A 22,176-nucleotide genomic window follows, 5' to 3' on the forward strand; every position below is an offset into this window, starting at 1 on the left:
TACCTACCTTCGTTAATTTTTTTTCCTCTTTCTTTTTATATCCAAACAATTTTACTCACGAATCATTATTAGTTCACGGCTAAACACGTGAGATTCTAGTCATGATCCAAATCCTCCCCCCCGCCCCTGTTTCATACGTAGCAATATTGCATATATATATATATATATATATAAATGTTGTTTTTTCGTTCACTACGTGCAAACCAGAGTTATTGCTAAATGGAATGATTTTTTTTTCTCAACTCACCTCTGTCCGCTGCTGTAACCTCTTGTTGAGCTCGTAGAGGCGGTAGTCAGGCTGGCCAAAGTACGGGGTGTGCCTCCTGAGGACAGGCAACGATCTGTGAGATCAGACCGAACGGTCATGTTAGGGTGCAGTGTCGAGTGTGTGAATTTTCGTTTATTTTTTTTTTTACAACCCCCCGACATATCTTTGTTTCTTCTTCCAAGTGTGTGAATAAGTAAGTGATCGCCACGGGTGTAAAAATTGTTGATCATTAGAATACATATACATATATACTGTATGCACGTACTATCGTACAGTGTATAAACAAGGTAAATGACTTTGCTACAGATATAATGAAACATCGAGCGAGAGAAAGCGAAGGGATCGGCAAATGAATTTTGAGAGTGGATACTGAAAAACATCGAGTTCCTGTTATTTTGTATTTCATTCTTTGTAGTTTCTTCGCCGAAATTCAATTTTACTAAAAATGATGTTTTTTTTTTTTTTGTTTAGAAAAAATACAAGTTTTCAACTCTTGCCCCTGAAAAGATGAACTTGCGTTCGTAAATCCCACCGATTCTAAGGATCTTCGAAATTTTGTCAAGTAAATCATTTTTCCGAGTAGAAAACTTCCCACAGCAAAAACTGTAGTTTACAATATTTCAATGCTTGTCCATTCCACTTTCTCTTGCCCTGAATTTCTTGCCAAACAAACTATTTAAATCAGCATCGTTCGTAATGTGTGGTAAATTTTCATCAAACCAAGCCTGTAAATTCCAAAAGGACGACGATTCCCTTTTCTTCGTCATAGAATAATATCGTAATTGGAAAGCTCAGATGGTTCACCATCGATTTTCCACATATAAGCTCGGACTCGGATTAGTATTTCCGGATTAGTAGTTTCCACGTTGAGGATATCGCGATACGCGATTGCGGTTACATCTCGTTCTTGTGCGCCAGTGCGCACGAAGTGCACGAGGCAAAAAGGATCGGCAATCAGTAGGTAAAATTACGAAGGACGTACGTTACGCGAATGCACGGTGCAGGGTGCGCGGTATGGCGTGCAAATGAAATCCATATACATTTCCAATTTCTTATCGCGACAAAAGAGGGGCGGCCAAGAATGCAGAAGAGAAGAGAAGAGAAGGGAAGAGAAATGGAGGTCCCAAATGCATCCGCGGAGCTGCTCTACTCCGGAGTCCTCTGCCAGGAGCAAGGACGAAACGTGTTTCACGATCAGAGGCTGCACCTACACCTACACCTACACCTACACGCCCGTCATATTCTACCTAGGGACATACCTGGAGTTTGTACACCACCTACGGAGAATATGCGGAACTTGAACGAGCGGAGAAACTTTTTGGACAGCTGTGAAATATGCACTTGGGCACGATTTATCCTGCGTTATTAAAGAATTCGCAAGGACATGCGTTACACGTACGTGTATGTATTAATAAGTAGTCCCACGGATGTGTATACATATAAGATGCGTATCGTATGGATTTTACGTCAAAGAATGCAGCATAGCAGAGTATTACGGTGTAATACTTTTTTCTTTTTTTTTTTTTCAATATTCTACCGCTTGTACTTATCGTGGTCTTTATACACGTACTTGGGTCATCATGTGTAATGTGCGCATACGTATGCATAAAGGTATGCAAACTTTTCCGCGAATATTGACGATTCGTATGGCCACAAGTTTTATACGGTAACCTCGTTAAATTCTCATCGACCTGATTAGTCAGCGTTAAAGAGAAATGAAAAAGAAACACCTCCGTTTTCGTTGGTCAAAGGTAAATTAAGTTAGAGAAGAATGCGAAAAAAGCCCAAAAGAACAACGTACGTTTAATAATTTCGTGACGTGTTCGCGATTAAAGGCAGGATTCCGCATGTCGTGTAATATTACTCAAAACAAAGATAAATCGTGGATAATAGTTAGCGATTATATGTATAGAAGTAAAAAGAAAAAAAAAAAAAAAAAATTGAAGTGACGTGAAAACACTAATCCGCCGAAACATCAGAGAGATGTGGGTTTTGACTTGAAACACAACGACCACCGCACTTGCGATAATCCGAATTGACACATCAATTAGAAAAGAACAAAAATACAAAAAAGTATAACGTAAAGTGATGATCAATTAATACGTCTGCCGCAACATCGGCAAGGGGGAAGGGGAGGGGGGTGTTTGTTACTAATTAGGGATGAGAGAATGAGATTTTTGTTTCGCATTAATGCGTCCGGCGTCACGTGAGATACGAGAAATACGTACCCCTACCAAGGTAGGTGGGTATAGTTGTTACAACTAACGCTGCGAGTACTCGGGGATCATTAAGGTGGGCGGTGATGTGATTAATGGCAGGTGGATATCGCTAATAGGTGCGACGAGGAGTCCCTGCCTCTGCCTCTGCCTCTACCATCCATCCATCCATCCCGTCTCTTACATTACACAACTTCGTCTCTTCTAGCGAGAGAGAAGATGAGGCGCCGGATCGTCTTTCGCCACGTTGCGTCAGCAGCGTTTCTTGGCTGTGTCTGTGTTTCCGGAATTAAGACATGTCCGCGAGGTAACGTACCGAATCTACGTATTATCGTGAGGATAAGAAGAGGAAAAATTGAAACTTGGAACACTTTCTTCGTCGTACGACACGAATTGTATACCCTGAACACGATGATTTCGCGTTACGTGTTTAATGGTTTAACGAATTTCCTCCGTGTAAAACGATACTATGCGGTCTTGGAAATATTACACATGGACACGGATGACGATAATACAGATAAGACGAAAAAAAGAAATTAAGTTGACGAAAAATAAGGCGAGTCTATAAATATGGCTCATACGTGTATATGTGTATATATATCGAACCGCCGCGATGATGTCCTTGCTGATTTTTCGCTCAGTCTACGGGACTAATATAATCTACCTGCCTGCCAGCCTATCAGTAATATTGCAATATTATACCTGCCGACTAATAGAGCTCGAACTTCTCGTCGTTTGACCTTGAATATTTTTAAATATTTGAATAAATTAGCTAACCTCGCGCGACGACGACAACACCTCGTTTTGTCTGATCGGCGAGTATACGTGCGTGAGACGCTTTGAAATAAGATTTCACGTGCTTGTACGTATGAGAACGGTGAGAACGAGAAGAGAATCTCTGGCAAGAGGACCTTGAATTTTTACGTATACCAGAACCGATAATTTGGAGAAATTTATTTTCTCAGTATCGGACGGATCTGACGACGCGACGATTAGGAAATTATCGATAAATTATTCCAGGCTCATTGGGATTATCATATTACATACATGTACGTCGGTATGTCGACCACGAGCAGTGACAAATCGTTCTGTTATATAATCGGAATCTAAAACGAAGCCTGGACCAGGATTTCTGTCGTTCGTCTTTCCTACCAATACAGTCTCGACGATGTGTGAAGGTTGAAAAGTAAAATGAAAACGCGGCAGGATGATCCCGGTATCGAAAATTCGAGAAATGCGAAATGTTTATTAATCCTACAAATTTCATAAAATTTATAAATCCCAAACCGCATTTCCAGGCGCGATCAGAAAATTCGCAGACAATGCAAGTGTAAAACATACCGTAACATTAAAAATTCCTCGCTATACGAATGTGGAAACGCCGGGCATCGATTCAAATTCGTTAGAACCGTACACAAGGTGACTGAAAAATTTTCGAGAAAAAACTTTCACGTCATTTCCAAATTTTCCAGTACCTAGAACCAGAATCGTTCAGCATATTAACTCCATATTAATTAGTTTCAAATACAATTCGAATCGAAGAAAGATACGATGTAAAATAAAATCAGTTTGAGCCGATCTCTTTTCTCAACGAAAAAAAAGTACTCTCGTTACATAAAAAAAAAAAATGATTTCTAATTCCCAAGATATAAAATTTTTTTCCAAAAAAAAAAATTAAAAATTCCCCGACAATTCCGGGTTTTCCAGGTTTTCCAGGTTTTCCAGGCGTGCGGCCAGCCTGTCGGACATTGAGCCCGCGGTAATGAGGCGAGCCGCGGGTTTGCCGTTTAAACGAGGACCCCCGTCTGTACGTAATGCCGTAGCTGGGCTGCGACACGCTGGTAAGAAATCAGCTGACGGCCAGCTGACGCGTTGAGAACCACTGCGACCGGTGGGTCGCCTCAGATTGGGTTCATGGGGAAGGGCGCAGCAGCTCTCCTCCCTCTTCACCCTTCGCCGCCCCCTCGGCCCCCCTTAACGCCGCCCTGCGGAGGGTGTTATTAGGGGTTGCTCATGGGGTGAAAGTGCGATCAATGCCTGCGAGTCATGCTAGTCCTCCCTTCGAGTCTCGGCTCTCTCGCTCTCTCTCCGTGGCTATGTGGTATAACTGCTGTGTAGTACATACTACATCCCCGTATGTATACATGGAACGCTTGCCCTGCACCTACGGGGTGCTCCTTGCAAAATCTACTCTACAAGGGAACCTGATTTTCATTTTTGCATTAGTATCGGTCGAAGATTTTTACCTAATCGGTATAACGCGAGGTTCGAATTCGTCTAGCGTTCATTCCGAAGGATGCGCGTTTATCGGGAAATTGATAATTTTTGATGAACCGTAATGAAAAAGCAATGTATTATATCGGTCATATATTGAAATGTCAACTCCTTGCAAGGCGATTCTAAAATTGATGAACAGCGATTTTTGTCTAAACGTTTCGTTTCGTTCACTTTAGTCAATAATTAGTACAAGCCCCATCACTCATTTTTATAACAAGACAATTTCTTCAACGGAATAAAAAATGTTATCTAGCCTGATCGACGTTCCATATTTTAATATAGCTGTTTTTTTTTTTTGCACGTACAAAGCGGTGAATTTTTCAGTGGGGTTGGAATTCGACTAAAAGCCCTTCGAAAAAATCAAACAAAAAAAAATCATTGTAATATCTTTCAGTGATGCAGCGAGTGGGTCATTTTGTAACGATAATTCACTTGGAACGATGCACGTTATATCGAAATACTGATACGGAAAGATAATTTTTTTGATAAGAAATATGTACTCTCCGGTCGAGACTTCTTACCAACTACGCGCAATAAGTCATTTTACGTAAAAGTTTCGATCGGCTGTTGAAAATCGGGCGCATAATTTATATTTGAAAATTTCACGACGAGTGCAAATATACAATATGCATCAGAGTCACGTAACAACGTGAACTTTGCGTAATCCTTCAAATTCAAAAAAGTTCCTGTACTCTTCCGTCACTGATATCGAATCAATATATCCTGGCTGCAGTGTTGCGTGCAGAAATTCGGAATGACAAAATGCGATACAGCGAGAAACGGACGCGTCGCTGGAGCAAAGTTTTGGTTTTGCGGTTGATGTGTAGAATGTAGGTTTGGTCAGCAGCGTCACCGAGCCTTCTAAATCTCGGTATTCAGCGCGGTTTCGCGGCTAGAAACTTTTGGAAACGCGTTGCGGACCATAAACTTCCGTTGCATGCGTGAAATTTTTTACATCAACTTTGGAAAAGAAAGACTGTACCGTAAAACGAATTTCAATAAATCATACAAGCGAGTTTTGCTTCGTTAATGAATTACCCACAATTAGCCTAAACCGAAGTTTCTATCAAGTTTACGATCATTATAGCAGGTTGCATTCCATAAGCTGATATGCTTTTTTTTCAAGTTTTATTTGTCTGATCAAAAATCGATATCAGCTGAATCGTCTGAATTTCATACACGAACGGAACAATTTTACGATTTTTTTTATTGAAATTAGCCAAAACTACACAGATTTCACATTATATTATTAATTACTCAACTATATCTACAAATAATCGCGGTTTTTAATTTTCTTGTTACGTAGATACGTATAATATACCACCAAGGTGAAAAATTGTCGACAATAAAGCTCGTCGGAATTGGGATTCGGTTACCGAATCTTATCATGTACCCTGTTCCTCACGTTTTCGACTGGCGATTAAATCCGACGCATCCTCAATTGGACGCAACTGAAAGAAGAAGTGAACGCGTATCGCTGATTTCAACCCGATAGCAACGAACCAACGGAGCGAGGTGTTTGTCGCGTGTTAGACAGCTCGGCGATGGCTAAAGAAGCCTGGGGGAAAGGGGGATGGACGGTCAGAGATGCATGTGGGTTTGGAAATCAATCAGAGCGAGATAGAAATCGCGTCTAAATCACCCTGGCACGACCAGCGAGTTCGTCGCCAGGGGGATGGGGAGGCTTATCGCCCGGCTTGTATGTGCTCTATATAATATACCATGTACTCCACACACGCACACGCACATACATGTGGGTATAAATACGTACCAAAACATTAAACATACCATGTATGTGTGTAAGTGCAGGGTGTTCTATTAAATCGATTCCACCCCGTGGTATTCGCTCAAATGTTAAACGGCATCGGTATCCTGCAGGTATTAGATTGAAACTGTTTTCTTTTCCTTTTCCTTACCCTTATCCTTTCGTTACATTTTTTATTTTTCATTTTTTTATTCCTTCTCTACCTTTGCTTTAGAATTAAGCTCTCCGTATTGACGAAATATCATTTTTATACATAGCTGGGAAACTACGACGATTCTCAACTATCGAGTGGTGAAAAAAAAAAAAAGAAAAGAAATCGTTCAATCTCGAGATTATTATACTCACGACGCGCGAGTGTGAACGTCGTAAAGATACGGAATACCATTTAAATACTCTTCGTGTTTTTATTCTAATTCTCATTGTGCCGCGGTAAGCAAGAAAATACCGCACAGTGCCAGGAGTGAAGAGAAGAGAATATAGTTATGTAAGGTAATGAAGTTAAATAAGAGAAATTAACGTCGTAATGATAATAAAAGTAGAAAGAAAAAAAAAGAAAAACAAGAAAGAATATGCAGCGTTGATATAAAATAGTTCGACTAATGCTGGTAAAAATTGACACCGTACCTACATTTGTTGAAAGAAAAAGAAAAAGAAAAAGAAAACAACAACAACAACGTCACAGCTCAGTTGAAACACACTGCTGATTTTTGAGTGAAAATATTCGAACCCGAGTGATAGAACGATGAAGAGAATCAGGCATTGGAAATTAACATAATGCGTTATACTACATCGGTATGGAGGAAATAAATCTATCCGATAGATTGATCAGTGTAAGAGAGCGTGGTAATTGAGCCACGCGACCAGACAGCAACAGCATCACATCCCTTATAAAGGAATCAATCGGACCGCGGATCCGGAGATCAAGATTGAGTCATTATGCCGTCTTAAGGAGGAGAGCCTTCGCCGCCGACCTTGTCTAAGCGAAATGTAAATTATCCTCAAGCTCGAGAACAGAATTTTAATCCCGGCTGACATAAGTTAGGTGGCGAACGCAGCAGCTTCTACGCAAGTTTCTTACAACATATTTCAAAGGCAACGAAATATATTCTCACCCACAGACGCGCCATTTATACGTCATTAGGTAAAATATTCCACCGATTGAATTATAATTGAACAGTCGTTGTAATGTTCGTTGGTAATATAGTTTTATCGAGTTTCTAACACTTAAATTTTAGATAAGATTCATAGACGATTCGTTATCAAATTTCGTGCAAATTGTTTTGCATCAAGTATTGTAGGGTTTTTTTTTTTTTTTATTTCGATCGCGAGTAGCGGCAGAAATTAATATCATCGAGAGAAAATTAGTTGCAACTCTTTGTAGAAAAAAAAAAATTTTTTTTCCCTTCGCCCCAATTCAAACTGCCGAAATTATATTGCAAATCAAATTGTTCTTGCAACAAAGATCTCAACTTTTTTCTTTTTTCTCTTCCTTATAAGATATTGTTTCAATTATAATATCATTGCGCGGCAACAATTTTCGCGAACATTGTACAACGTATGAAACCCAGTCTTTAACCGGATGTAAATTTTCATCGTCGTTCCTCCGCAAGTAAAGCTTATAATAAATATAACGTTTGCCCGAAACAAGCGTTGAATAAAATCTATCGAACAAGGGAAAATAAATAAATAACAACCGAACGAATAAGAAAACGGAAATTGAAATTTGTCCAACTTCGCAACCTGCGTTATACATTTTTTACAGACAGAAACGCGCGGTGCCTAATTATTTTCCACCCGTATTGTAGATATGACAAGGGATACATCTCGCGAAGACGTGGACCTCGCACGCTGCTCATATATTATTGGCAAGACAGAAGCTTCGGTTCGCAAGCTAGGCCATGTAGCTCACCCTCGTCTTACTCCCTCCGACCACATTTTGCGGAAGAACAGAGCCGTCAACGCCACCGTCGGCGACGAGAGACGAGAGACGGTGTTCGGTGATATAATTTCACTTACATAGCCAAAGTTCCCCGGCTCATTACCCATCCACATATTCACGTACGTACGTATCACACCGTACACGTTCTAAACAAAAGTAAATTATACATTATACCGTATGTCTGTATATGTGCAGGTTACGTGCAGACTGAATATCTGCGCAACGGAAGAAAAATAAGCGAATGAGGTCAAAATAACCGTTGTATTCTCCGTTTGTTTCTTTATTTTATTTCATTTCCAGAATTCATTTCGGTTGAAAAACCGGCGAGTACGTCAGCCGGTGGAGGGGGGAAAAAAAAAAAAACACGGAACAAAGAAATAAAATAGACGACCTAGTATTTTACGTTACAAATTACACCCACCCCGAATCAATTTCGCAATGAATTCTTTAGTCGGTACAATAAACACGACTGCAGTTCTGTATTGTACGCAAAATTTGTAACGATAAATGTATACGACTGACCTTTTAGAAGGAAGATAGATATTTAGATAGAGAGAGAAAAAAGGAGAGAGAGAGGGAGAGAAACGATTTTGTCGTAGTGCAGAGCAACGAAGAAATGCCGGTTGTTTTTGACCAAAGGACGGAATTAGCCGTCGACTCTACCGCCATAAACTTCTAGTAGGTATACCCTTCGGAACCCTAAATCGCTGCTCGATGTATAAACATCGCTTGCACGATGGTAGCAGCAGCGTGGCAGAGTCCAAGTTTAGAATATCTAGACCTAGAGAGAGAGAGAGAGAGAGAGAGAGAGAAAGAGAGAGAAAAAGAGAGAATGAGAGGAAGAGAGAGTCCGCCAGCTCTGTGGCCGCTCGATTCTACACTAGGTGAACCAAACTCCGTAGAACGCGTGTCTTCCTATCAGGGATCCGGATGAGAATTGAAAACAAATAAATTAATCCGAGGCGAGAAACTAAATGGAATTCGTTGCAGCCCATTAGCGCCATGTGTCGAGATTTCTTTGAATTCGTAGGTATCGGGTCGGTGGAAGAAAAAATAAATAAATAACAAAAAGAAGGAACAACAGACAGGAATCGAAGTAAATTAGAAAATTCTGTGATTATACTCGTTGTTTAACGTTGCAGAATGAGCTTTAATTTCCGAACGTTCGTTTCGACGAAGCTATGAACTGACCGATTGTAGGCGCAATATTGCGTGCCGTGCTTACGCTTGTTCTGCAAAACCATTAAACTGCAAGAAAAACTCGGAAACTCCATTTCATTTTCAGCGCCGTGCTACATACTCGTATCATTATACTCACGATCCACGAGTACATCCACTTCAGTGAGTGGAAACATTAAAGTTCACGAGTATTTGGTTCACGTCCGACATAACGCTTCAAAATGTTCAAATCATTCCTGCTTTCGGAGTAATTTACAAAAAAAAAAAAAAAAAGTAAACGCACGCAGGGATGACAAGAAAGACAAAAATTGGTAGTCTTGTCTAGGCATTGGATGTAATACATATTTCACCACCAGCTACAACCACGTGTCCGTGTATGGATGGATACACAGGCAAAAGGTTGTGCTGTATACGATATCGGCCACGTACAGATATGTACACATAGGAGGCACATAATTACACGCGTCCATATAGATAATAACGGGGGACGTTGCTATTTATTGTTACGTCGATGTAGGTATAGGCACAGGTATAGGTTGGTAGGTAGGTAGGTAGGTAGATAGATAGGCAGAGGCAGGCAGGTATAAGTCGATAGGCGTACAAGGTGCTTGAATAATGTTAAACCACTCCAAGCACACAGGTCACCACGTATCGCGTATCATACGTTTATTAAAACGCACGGTGCATCGTTTAATAAATTACGAAGGCGGACATTTGACCTCTAAAATATTTCTACTATATCACTATGATTGTTATTACTATCATCACCATCATCATCATCATCATCATCATCATCATCATCATCATCATCTTCATCATCATTATCATCATCGTCGATTAATGATTATTATACTTTGGACAGTAGGGTACACCCTATTCATTTTTCCGTACGCACGAACGTTAAGCTGAATTTTAATTAAGCTAAGTTTACCAATTATTGACCTTTTTTGGTTGCATATCCGTTTGATCCTTGGTGCTAAAATTACCGAAAAATAAATTTCTAGTGTCTAACCCTCTAGCTATTGGTTTTAGTCATCGAGAAAATCACAATTTCTGCCGTAATTTTATAATTTTGTAAAATAAAAGGGTCAATAATTGGGTCTAAGCGTTTCGATAACTGTTACACTTACGTTACAAGGTATTGTAGAAAAAATAACCTTGTAATTCGAGGAGAATCATTTGAAATGCGTGTCGTTACGAGTGATTTTTGATTTAAGTTTATAGTTTCACGGTCGAATCTCTGTCTCGTTTTCTCTCATATTCTCTCTCATAAAGGTAGCTAGAGTGGGTATACGACTTATATAGACTCATTGTCAGACATACGAGTGAGATGGGTGAATAGAGAGAGAATGGAGGGAGGGCGGGACGGGGGAAGGGATGGATACCTCATGCCGGACCCGCGTTCCTTGCATCACTGAAACTGGTTTTCACCTCCTCGCACCGAGAGTCGGAGGGGCTGCTGCTGCTGGTTATATTGCCGGTAACCTGAATGTAGGAAGTTGGGCTTTGTGGCGGTGGCAACACTTGTTGTATAATATACCCAGGGCTCAGCCGTTGGCTACAGTTCGTTAATACTCGCGCATGCACAGCTTGTACCAAGAAGGCAGCCTTTCCCGCCATAATGATCGTGGTATCGTACACGCGCTGCTGCTGCTGCTGCTGCTGCTGTTGCAGTGGAAGAAGAAGATGAAGAAGAAGAAACTCGTTGCAGCTCAACGTTTTCGTTATTCTCGTCGTCGAAGCTCAAGTACTCTTCCACTCGATGCATCGATGCATCAAAATTGTACGATGTAAAATTCACTCGCGACGAAAATATTTGATAAACTTGACGAATCGCCGAGTTCAATTCGTCAAGCACCCCTCAATTGCTCGTAAGATAATCTTCTTCGAAGAATATTTCCAACTCGACTGTATTGTACTTTTAAACTTTGTTCCGTACGTAGGAGATTCGATACTCGGCTCGTTGCGATCGAGTTATAATCGGCTCATTGCCGCGTCGGTAATTAGTCGTAATGCGACTTCCGAAATTCATATCCGACAAGGCAGCCGGCAGCTGAAGTAATTACGTGAACAACAATTATACGCTTATAATATAACGTCGTTGCGCCGAGCAGAACGAAGCAGTTGGTTAGTTACTTAGTCAAGTATTGGTCGCAATTAATAAAGTACTTATAAGTAGGTATCGGATTGCGGGTGAAAGAGTTATCGACGTTGACGTTATGATACCCCTGCCACCGTCAAGTGTCTCGAGAGTTTTTAATCACTCGACAAGATCTACTCCCGATAACAGGATGGATCTCTCAACCCTTTGAGGAAGAAAAGACCGTGAAATCGTAATGTTCTCTCCAACCCGAAGAAGAAGAAGAAGTAGAAGAAAAATGATATGAGGAAATCATCTGGAGTGTCGATTTTAGAGTAAAAATTAAGAGAAGCGAGGACATTTTCGACTCGAAGAAGAAAAAGGGTGACGAGGGAACGGAAACGAAACGAAATATCGCGTATAACGGTAACCCAAACTGTTCAGGCTGATGTACCAGCTCACCTCTTCTTCCAGACGTACATCCTGCAAGAGTTATGATTTAGCGCAGAATAATCGGTAAGCGGCAACTAGCGCTAAAAATACCCCCGAGGTAGTTCTGCACCCGCGTTAAGTCAGCCTCAACGCGTTACTTACAGCGAGAATTTGAATTCATTGGATTCGTTTACGATATAGCGAACCGTAATAAGCGACCTGGACACGTATCGTTAAAAATCCAAGATCGTAAAATAGATGTACGTAAAATTTGAGGGTAAGTATTAACCGACCTGTGACTGACAATTTCAAGCGAAGTGATCCGAAGTGTGAGAAGGTTTCAAGCAAGCCAAAAACTGCCAAGGTTTCAACCGTCACAGTGTAGTAAAACCCTTCGGAAAAGAAGCCGGTGATGAAGCCGACCATGAAAACGGTCGTTTCTCCAACGTGAACTTGACTTCATCGCACCAGTACGGTTGATGAAATTTGTCTCGGGATGAAATGAGCACCCTGGGTCTGTGTACCAGGCGACGCGAATGCAGAGAGAAGAAGGAGAGGATAGAAAGAGGCGGATACACGCACTCGTAGCCGACAAACCAGACTCCAGAAACCTGTGGGGAATTGGGTAAGGCATTGTGGCCTGGAGGACTGGAGATCCTGAGCGGCAGGACGAATGGATATTGGTGCACGACACGAAGCCGAGAGCGCAAACGTGTCTGTACCCAACGCTGCTGCGGTGCAATGGTACTGTTAGCGCTGTTAATGACGAGGCTTCTTCTCCTCCATCCTAGCGGAGAATCTAGCAAACGGTACATCATCGTCATCCGTGCGATGAGCCACGGGCTGTCCGTCCGTTGTGTGCGAGGTATAAACGTGAGTCGATAATTTACGCAATTGATCCAAAGGCAGCAGGTAGCGGAAAGGTATAAGGAGGTATACAGAGGTGGATCCAACTGACGTTCGAGGTTCGTTGGTACAGGGTGGTGTATCGGTGTATCTCTCTCGAGAGTGCCATACAGTATTAACAAAGAGGATCCGGTGTTGTTAACTACTCGTTAAACTTCACCACCACCTCTTCTTTATTCGAGATCTCAAACGCGGACTCACGCGGTCAATTGGGGTTGGCAAATTACTCGGAAGGTTAAAAAGAAGAGGAAGACGACGATGACAGAGACAAAAAAACTAAACCAGCCAGTTTTTACCTCTGGCTTTTGGGAAAAGAATAATCACGCTTCGTACATTCTCGCCGAAATGAACGGTGTTGCTTTCAATTCTGGGCACACATCAACCGCCGCATCCGTCTCCTCTTTTCTCGTATAATTTAAGACATCTATATTTCGAAGACGTAGTATACTGTCGGAATATAACTGTTCCAAAAATCTAGGTTTCCTTTTAAATTAACAAACTGTATACTCGTTCAACGATTCCGACACCTGCAGAAGTCGAGAATGACTTTTGTGTAGGTAGATAGCCGAGGTGGCTGACTGACGACGACGCTTCTCTGATACCTGTACAAGTACCCGAAACACGTATGCACGTATGCGCGTATGCGCGAAGGCTGAAAGAGAATAGAAGCAAGAAAAACGGATCTCCGAGGAAGAGAGAGAAAAAACGAGACAACGCCGTGAATAAATAATTAAAAAAAGAAAAACAACAAACAATCTATGAATAAACAAGATAAAAACGAATGCAAAAAACAAAAAAGTAAACTCTCTTCTCCTCTCCGATCTCTCGCAGGAGTTGATCTCCCCGTTCGCGTCGTTCGCTTCGTTCGCTTCGTTCGCTTCGTTCGCTTCGTTCGTCGTTAGATACACGAGGCACTGGGTACATATATATATGCATGCCTGTGCACATACGTACCCATATGTACGCGTCTGGTCGCTGGTATTACGCAACCGAGTCGACCCGCGCGCGTGACGCCGGGTCGTTCTTTTTTACCGATCTTACCCAATCACCTGGCTGACAATTGACGTATAGTAGCCTGCGTATGTACACACATCGACGCATAGACACGTAACCGTAACGTCTGCGGATGGAAATTTTAATATCTAGCAGTAGCGGCCCGACAATGAGCTTCGGGATGGTTTTGCGGAATTTTTCTACCCGTTGCAAAGCGGAATTGATTGAATTTTTGAGCTCAGCTAGGACAGCAGAATTTGGATCGCGACATTATACTCGGCGTATAGGTATTGTTGATAAGTATAATTAACCGAGGAAACAAACCGTGTTGTGAAATTTTCATAACCGTACACCTCGCGTGTATTCGCGACCTTATACCATCACTCTGCTTTGCTGGTTGGGCTACTACATCGCGAGTAAAACAAGTCCTCTGTGTGTGTACGGTAATTAGGATAAATACACAACGAACATACAAGTACGTAAACGTGTGGATGTGGCATGCTTTTGTATTTTTTAACTATACCGGGTGGTTCGATATGCGTTTCGTACAACATGATTTTCAGTTCCATCATCGCAACGAGCGGTTCCCGCGCTTTTTATAACTACGTATCTGCGTAGGATAAAACTTACGATCCTCTCTACGAGTACACCATACCTACACTCACGCGATATGTGTAAATAGATATGTATAAACGTACGCTATATTTATAAACCTCTCGATGACACATGCAGCGTCAAATTCGCGATGCGTGCATCAATACGTACTCGCCCGGGTATACGCGTAGTCGAAGAGTAGAAAATATAATAATACACCTCTACGCGAGATACCTGTGACTGTATATGGTGTATATGCTGCAGTATGTACCTGTACGTAAGCACATGGACTATGTACACGACGCGTACCCTGCGATATTTCTTTTTCTTTACTTTATTTCATTTTTTTTTTTTTTTTTTTATTATTTTTAAACTCTTTTCATTATCTTCTTCGCTAGGCGTAGAAGATATACGTAGGCTATGTGTCTACTCGTTGCACGCATAATGGACGTTACGTATATAATACCTACCTATATCCCATACCGTACATTATATACGATGCATAATGCATGTACCGACATGTGACAATCGCCAAGTAAGATACATCGTGTAATATTGGACGACGCTTGCACAGTTCCTTACAATTCACAGGTGCAGGCTAAAAGTTGAAACCACCGTTTCGGCCTCATTTATTAGAGATTATTTCTTTTTTGCCTTTTTTTTTTTTTTTTATCAATTCCTTTCTTTTACTCTTAATTTAACGGGGGATAAACGTAGTAATCGATTGACTCGTGTGACTGAAAAATATATCATACGCAAGCATAATAACACGATATTTACTCTTTTCTGTTTCTCAATTTTCTGCGATAACCTTCCCCCCCAACTCTTACAAGATGGATAAAACGTTTTCCTCTCTGCATTGAAATGAATTCTCATTATTCTTCGTCGATACGAGTAACCTGAACGACTAATTCCAAGTTATTCACCTACATCGGGTATAAAAAGTATAAGAAAGTGTTGAAACAGAGACAGCAACGGGATCGTGAAATTAATTAACGAAAAATAATGAATCTTCCTCGACGTACGTAAAACGCATGGGTTAGATCATCCGCTGGTTCGTATCTTCGTATCGGTTTGTTCGTCGTCGTTCGGTAGTATAATAGTTGGTACAAGTTTAAATTCGGATCAGCGAGACGGGAGTCCGACACGCGGGAGGGCGAGAAGGTATTTTTATCAGTCTAAATATAGGTAAACCTCCTATACGGATCCTCCTCCTCCCCCCCCCCCCTTTCCCCGCATACCTATACAATTCTCCTACGTTATACATATGCACGCATATATGTACCTTATACTCGCGTCGATGGGGGAAACTTGAGCGTTCGTTACGTTATACGTGCCGCACGATTATACGCGGTATGTGTTTCCTGATAGGTATTGACCAACTTCCGAATCCCCGTGACTGCAATGGCGGACGACGGTATTGTAACGATCCTTTGCTTGGCGTACCCAGGGATTCGTCGAGAAAAATGCGGGATAAGTTCGAAATTCCATAAAATTCCATCCGATGCGCGACAATTATCGAGGGGTTAGGCGGCTGGCTAGGTACAAATAGACGGTCAGAATGTATTCGAAGAAACGTTATAGACGCATATTTATATATATACTTAGAAAAAAAAAGTGGTTTAAAAATAAATCAAAGACACGACTAAATTTCGAAGGAATTCTATACTGGCCAAACGGCCCCGGATTGAAATAAAGAGAGAAAGGGAATCGCTGCCCGCCAAGAAATACGACGTGTGAGAATTGTTTCGTGACGTGCTGAGCTGAGAAGATGAAGACTAAGAAAAAAACGAGAAAGAAAGATATAAGAGAGAAATGAGAGGGGAGTGAACAAAAAAAAAATGTTAAAAAAAGAAAAATATTTAAATAAAAATAACACGTACCAAGTGACGAAGAGGCAACGAAAATTAAAAAAATTAAGAACGATTTTCTACATCCATTTCAAGTACCTTTACACGATGGAAATTTTGTAGGAGATTCGTCTCCGTTCGGGGGAAACGCTTTTTTTTAAATATTATTTTTTTTTTTTCAACGCAGTGTTTCGCTACAATCGGAAAAGAATGGAAATTTCGTAAAGCTGCATTGCTGACCGCGTATAGTTACCTATACTTTACAAAATAAAGGCAAAAAAAGAAAACTTACTTTCCCACATTACACCCGTGACCATAAACTCTTCGATTGCGTTAAACGATAAAAAAAAAAAAAAAACAGTCAAAGACTGCGTAACGACTGCACACATGTACCAAATTAGAAATTTTCCTCAAAGGAAAGCTCGACGAGTCTTTTCGTTGCATATCGTATGTCTGTAACAATGCAAACGTTTTACTCGCGCGACGTTATACCCCATTGAAGAAAGAAAGAAGAAGAAGAAGAAGAAATAAAAAAAAATAAAATAAAATAAAAAGGAAATCAGTTATCGTCACCGACGGACGGCGATTAATCATAAAACGTTTCCTCGGTCCGCAGCAGCGTAGGTATGTATACCCTCCCAACCGTTTACACCCCCCCCCCCCCCCCCCCCTCCCCTCCCCCCTGTCTTCTCTCCGCGGGTTTGAACCCGGCCAAAGCGATGGGCACGCGTGGTGCGGAGTGAAGTTGCCGGTGGTCGAATGAGAGAGATATCTCGGTGCAGCGACTCCTCGCTCCCTCATTCATATATCGAACTGGTCCTCCAGAGGGCACGTGGACCTCGACGAGGAGAACGCGAAACTCGTATAACGACACAATGTTAAACGCGTGGTTGCATGGATGGTGGTCCTGCGACCCTGCTTCAACTCTTGCTCGAGTTAAGCACCCTTAACTCATTTTCTATGCAAACTTGTAGTGGTGGAAAGAGCAGAGTATTTGCAGCTAGTTGTTTCAAATCGATTTGAGTTGTCGCGATACGATATTTTTTACCATCATGTCGCGAGTTCTTCAAAATTTTCTTATTCGATCGAAAAGCGTCGTCGTAATTACTCGTCTGTGACAAAATTTTGAGGGATTTTACTAGACAAAGGAAGTAAAAATTGTTGCGTACAACTCGCCGTATTTGACATCCCCTTGATAATTAATTCGACGAAAGGAGGAGGATTTTGTAAAAAATATGGTCGGATCGATGAGCGACTGTTAGAAATTAAATGAAAGTATGATCTTCAATTGACGATTATCGACAGACTGAATCTTTTTTTTCCCTCTACCCAGAACGAACAGCAACAACGGTAGAACACAAGAATCTCCATCGAACGGTTGTTTTTCTCCATGATTTGCAATGAAATAAGTCGATGAATCGATACTGGATTACAGATTCGGAATGAAAATAAAAGCCAAGTCTTGCGACAGACTTCCGTGTATAGAATGGCACTTGTGTTTTATCCACGATGTAATACGTACCAACATACTATTAAAGGCACATAAATAAGGAATTAAATTTTTTATACACAGACTGTGAACCTAAGAAGGTACAGGGCGGCGGTTTTATTTTTTTTCTTTCTCTTTGTTCACACTGCTGACTTTTCCAGTTTCTTTGACGCTCAATCGTGGGAAACGGCACAGCGAAAACACATAAAACCACGCTCGGACAGGTGTGGATACTTCCAATAGAACGCGAATCTCCTTTTTACACAGTTTTTGCACCGTCGATCCTTTTCCGATGTTTGTAAGTGACCCGTAGGCACGCACTGCTTCGCACTGATAATGTAAAGCGATATTCTCGCGTGGGTAATTGAGAGGAGGAGATACGCAAGACGCGAGTAAAAAAAGTAACTGCAGTCACGACGCCGACCTAGTTTTCTGTATTTGGTGTCATCAACCGCGTCCAGTTTACTCTGATTTTCTGCACACCAGCCTTCTTTCAGCAACGGCACGCAGCAGCGGCGTCTATGAAACGATTTGCGAACCTTTCGAGTTGGAACGAATAAAATTAAATATTCTTCATTGTTGATATGATATCGAAGTCGAGGAGATTGCGGAAGAAAAATGGAGAGACTTAAGCGACTTTGTTAGGGGCTCTGATTCCTGTAGCCAAAAACAACACGCGTGTCTCCGAAGCGAGACTTTCAAAGGTCTCGAGCAAAGTGCAGCGGAACGCCGATTTCATCTTGTCTGCGGTCAGGAGAATCACGTGGGAACGTAATCAAAGATGGGGAGGAGGAACCGAGATGCCGAGGAAACCGTAGTAGACGCGTTTTCGTCGTGGGAATATATCTGCTTCTTATTCTTATTCTTCTTCTTCTTCTTCTTTGTCGCGTGGCACGTAAAAAGAATCTATATCCCCGACCGTGAATAAAAAACCTGCTGCAGCAAGGTTGTGAAATCGTCGTAATTCCTTCGAAGAAAAGCTATGGGGATAAAAAAAAATTCAGCCACCATGTGCGGACAAAAAGCAGAAGTTCTCAGATTTTTTGTTGTTGCTTTTTTTCGCTAGCCAATTTTATTACAAACTGCATTCATAGTCAGGAAAATGATAATGAATCAACGACGAATCGTCGAACAGGGAATAGTAAAGGAAAGGGGAAAAGAGAAGAACGAATGTAAGAGGAATGATCAACGCGATATTATTGTCGCAATTGTTAATTGGGCGCGAAAATAATATACCGCGAAGGAACGTTCGGGTAAAAATACAATGCCAAATAACAACTTCGACACCCTATCTTTGTAAAGCACAAGTTACAACGAACAAAAATCATTGGAACGTCATCTCCATCTTTTCATGCTGAAGACAGAAAGAGAAAAAAAGAAGAAGAGAAACCACGACGAAGGGTGGGGAGGTGGATTTGTCGAAAGCATCCGAAAGTAAAAGGTCGTTGGCTCTCCCGTAATAACGATAAAAAAACAAATATATATATATATATATATATATATATATATAGTGGTACCATAGAAAAGGAAGAAGTCGAGAAGGAGGAAAACGAACTAACAATAAGAAGGAAAAGAGAAAAAGAGTAAGCATGATAAGAAAAAAGAAGACGACAAAAAACAAACAACAACACCTATCTCTTTCAGGAAGCTTCTCGCGTATATAAATCCGTCACGGTTTGATGATGGATGGTTTTGGTCAACCCCCCCTGCAACCCCCCATATAGCATCTTATGGCATACGCGAATGACGCGTCCCCCGCTGGTACGTAACGGATCGCGACCATAACAGTTGACCAATAACTACCCACGGATGAATGCCGTGTGCGTATGACATACCATAAGGAATGCGGTGTATAATTACGTATGTAATAAAAAAAATAAATAAATAATCTCAGTGTATATATAATACATACGGTGTATAGGTATTGATAGCCGAATCGTTCGGTTGATAAATGGATGAATTAATTGTCGAAGGATATTTTTGAATTCTCTCATCTTCAACAAGTTTGTTTCACACCCTGATTTTTCCGGATCAGAAGAAGAGAAAGAAATGAAATTCAAAGAAAGAGAAAATACGATCGCTGTGACGTGTAATGATATGTATAAATATATATATATATATATATATATTTATACACACACATGTACAAAAGCGGTGACAAATAATTAATCTCTATGCCCGATACAATGAGAGGCTGTTTCAATTCCTAGAAACCATCATCAATCCTTTCTCGATCGTGCGCACTGCACTCCGTGTGTATAACATACGCATATACACAAGTATAATGTATAGCGGTACAGTAGAGAAGGTTGTATAAAAAGAAACTGGCCGACTGGGCTTAGGTGGCTACGGATCGGTCGAAATAAAGAAGAGGAAAAAGAAAAAAAAAAAATAGAAAGAAAGAAACAAATGTAAAATATCATCGATACATAACCCGCGGATATATTTGGGGTCTTTGAACCGTTGCACAAGTCATTATACCTTATACGGAAGAGATAAATAATCGGAAACCAGATTCTGGGCAATTATTTCAGACACGATTGCAGCTGTGCGTTGTGCGTGAAGTTGATTTCCGATGATATACGAGTGGAATCAAAACTGGCATCGAATCTCTGCAACGCTTCGGAGTTCATCCCTGATATAATAACAGAAGGCAACACTTCTGGACCGCCACTTCCGAAGACGAGTATCCGAAGGCGGTTGCATTCGCGTCGCGTCGGAGTTCCCACAGGGGCACAACACCGATTTACGCGCACGGCACGATGGATGACAAGAAGAGGAGGAAGGGCCCGAGGGAGGGAGGGAAAGCTGTACCTGTACCGCATAGAAGAGGGGGAGGAGAGAGGAGGACGAAGGAGGCGGCCTTGAGAAGACACGAGACGGTGTCCATGCAGCGGAGATCGAGAGGATAATAAGACGAGCAAGAAGTCGAGGTATGTATGAGAATAAGAAGAAGATGAAGAAGGAGAAGAAGGAGAAGGAGAAGAGACTGGCCATCCCGTGAGTCGAAACACGAACGAACGCGGAGGCTGCGGCACTCACTCGCTTCTTCACTTGGTCGGATTCGTTATAGGTTGGCAAATAGACCCGATAATGTAGGTAAGGTATAACAACACGCGAGCGATAGAGATCAGAGTGCGTTGCGGTGGTTGGCCCAAAAACTACGAGCGTCGTCGGGTGTAGAATTTCATTTTTCCATCTGACAGCTGGATTTTCTTCAAACAATTTGAGAAAAATAAACCACAACAACAACTACTCGAGAGATAGAGATAGAGAGAGAGAGAGGCGGCACAGAGTGCACATCATCGTGACTTTCAGTGAGTTCGTTGGACCCGCTGACCGTGGTTTCTCGGCCCTTGAACGTGGTGGATCGAAAACTCGAACGTGATAAAACGACGAATACAATGAGAACAGGTGGGTGCAGCGACTTTCTTGAGTATCCAGAAACAAGGTTCGACCCGTTAATTCGCACGAGGGTGAAGTTGGTAACGTTAGGGTAACGACAACGATACATCGGGTGAAAGAATCGCTGATGGACAATTTTAGAATGACTTTCAAGGTGTTGGCTTTTCTTTATATTCGACTCGTAAAGGTCCGAATTTAGAATTAATAATTTTACCTGAACCCGCATCGTTGCCGACTTCATCCCTTATTATCGAGACAAAGAAGTGATCTTCGCGAAGAGAATAAAAAGAGCAGATTTTCATCAAAACTGCAGGGACATAGCGATACGTCAGGTTTTTCATTTTGGTAAAATATACTTTGTAAAATGCAAGATTTACTCTATAAACAGTGAAAACCACTGTGTGCAGAGTAAAATCTGCTACATTTGTATATACCATAAAATATAGTTGACGCTAGTATTTTTTACGAAGAAAACCTGACGTGTCCCTCTTTTCCAGCAGTTTTAAGTAAAATCAGCTCTTTTTCTTTTCTCCGTGTTAATTGTTTGAATTGCCACAAGAAGCGTCAGTAATTGATATTTTCTCTGCATCATGTAAATTGACCGATCATCAGCGTTAAAGAATAACAATGTTGCAATCAAGATTTCTAAATGTCTGCACGTTCGTAATAGTTGTGACGTAACGAAAGAACAACGACTGTTATCTTCAATGAAAAAGTAAAAGACAAATTATTTCTATTAAAAAATTAACACAGCATGCAATATCTGTTTTTATTTCAACCTAA

At 41.3% G+C, this 22,176-nt stretch overlaps 1 protein-coding gene across 8 annotated transcripts in view; it reads right to left on the reverse strand.

Annotated features, from left to right (window-relative positions):
• The window catches only part of Chi (LIM domain-binding protein 2 Chi), a 111,154-nt gene that overhangs the window by 21,821 nt on the left and 67,157 nt on the right, over nucleotides 1-22,176 (reverse strand). For 6 of the 8 annotated variants that reach the window (XM_069137107.1, XM_069137102.1, XM_069137101.1 and 3 more), the window contains one exon: nucleotides 248-341. In XM_069137107.1, coding sequence (XP_068993208.1) covers nucleotides 248-341 — 94 coding nt within the window. The remainder of the gene's footprint in view (nucleotides 1-247; nucleotides 342-22,176) is intronic. The other 2 variants (XM_069137108.1, XM_069137104.1) reach the window with 1 other exon arrangement.

This window comes from Neodiprion pinetum, chromosome 6 (genome assembly GCF_021155775.2).
Source record: "Neodiprion pinetum isolate iyNeoPine1 chromosome 6, iyNeoPine1.2, whole genome shotgun sequence".
Taxonomy (NCBI): domain Eukaryota; kingdom Metazoa; phylum Arthropoda; class Insecta; order Hymenoptera; family Diprionidae; genus Neodiprion; species Neodiprion pinetum.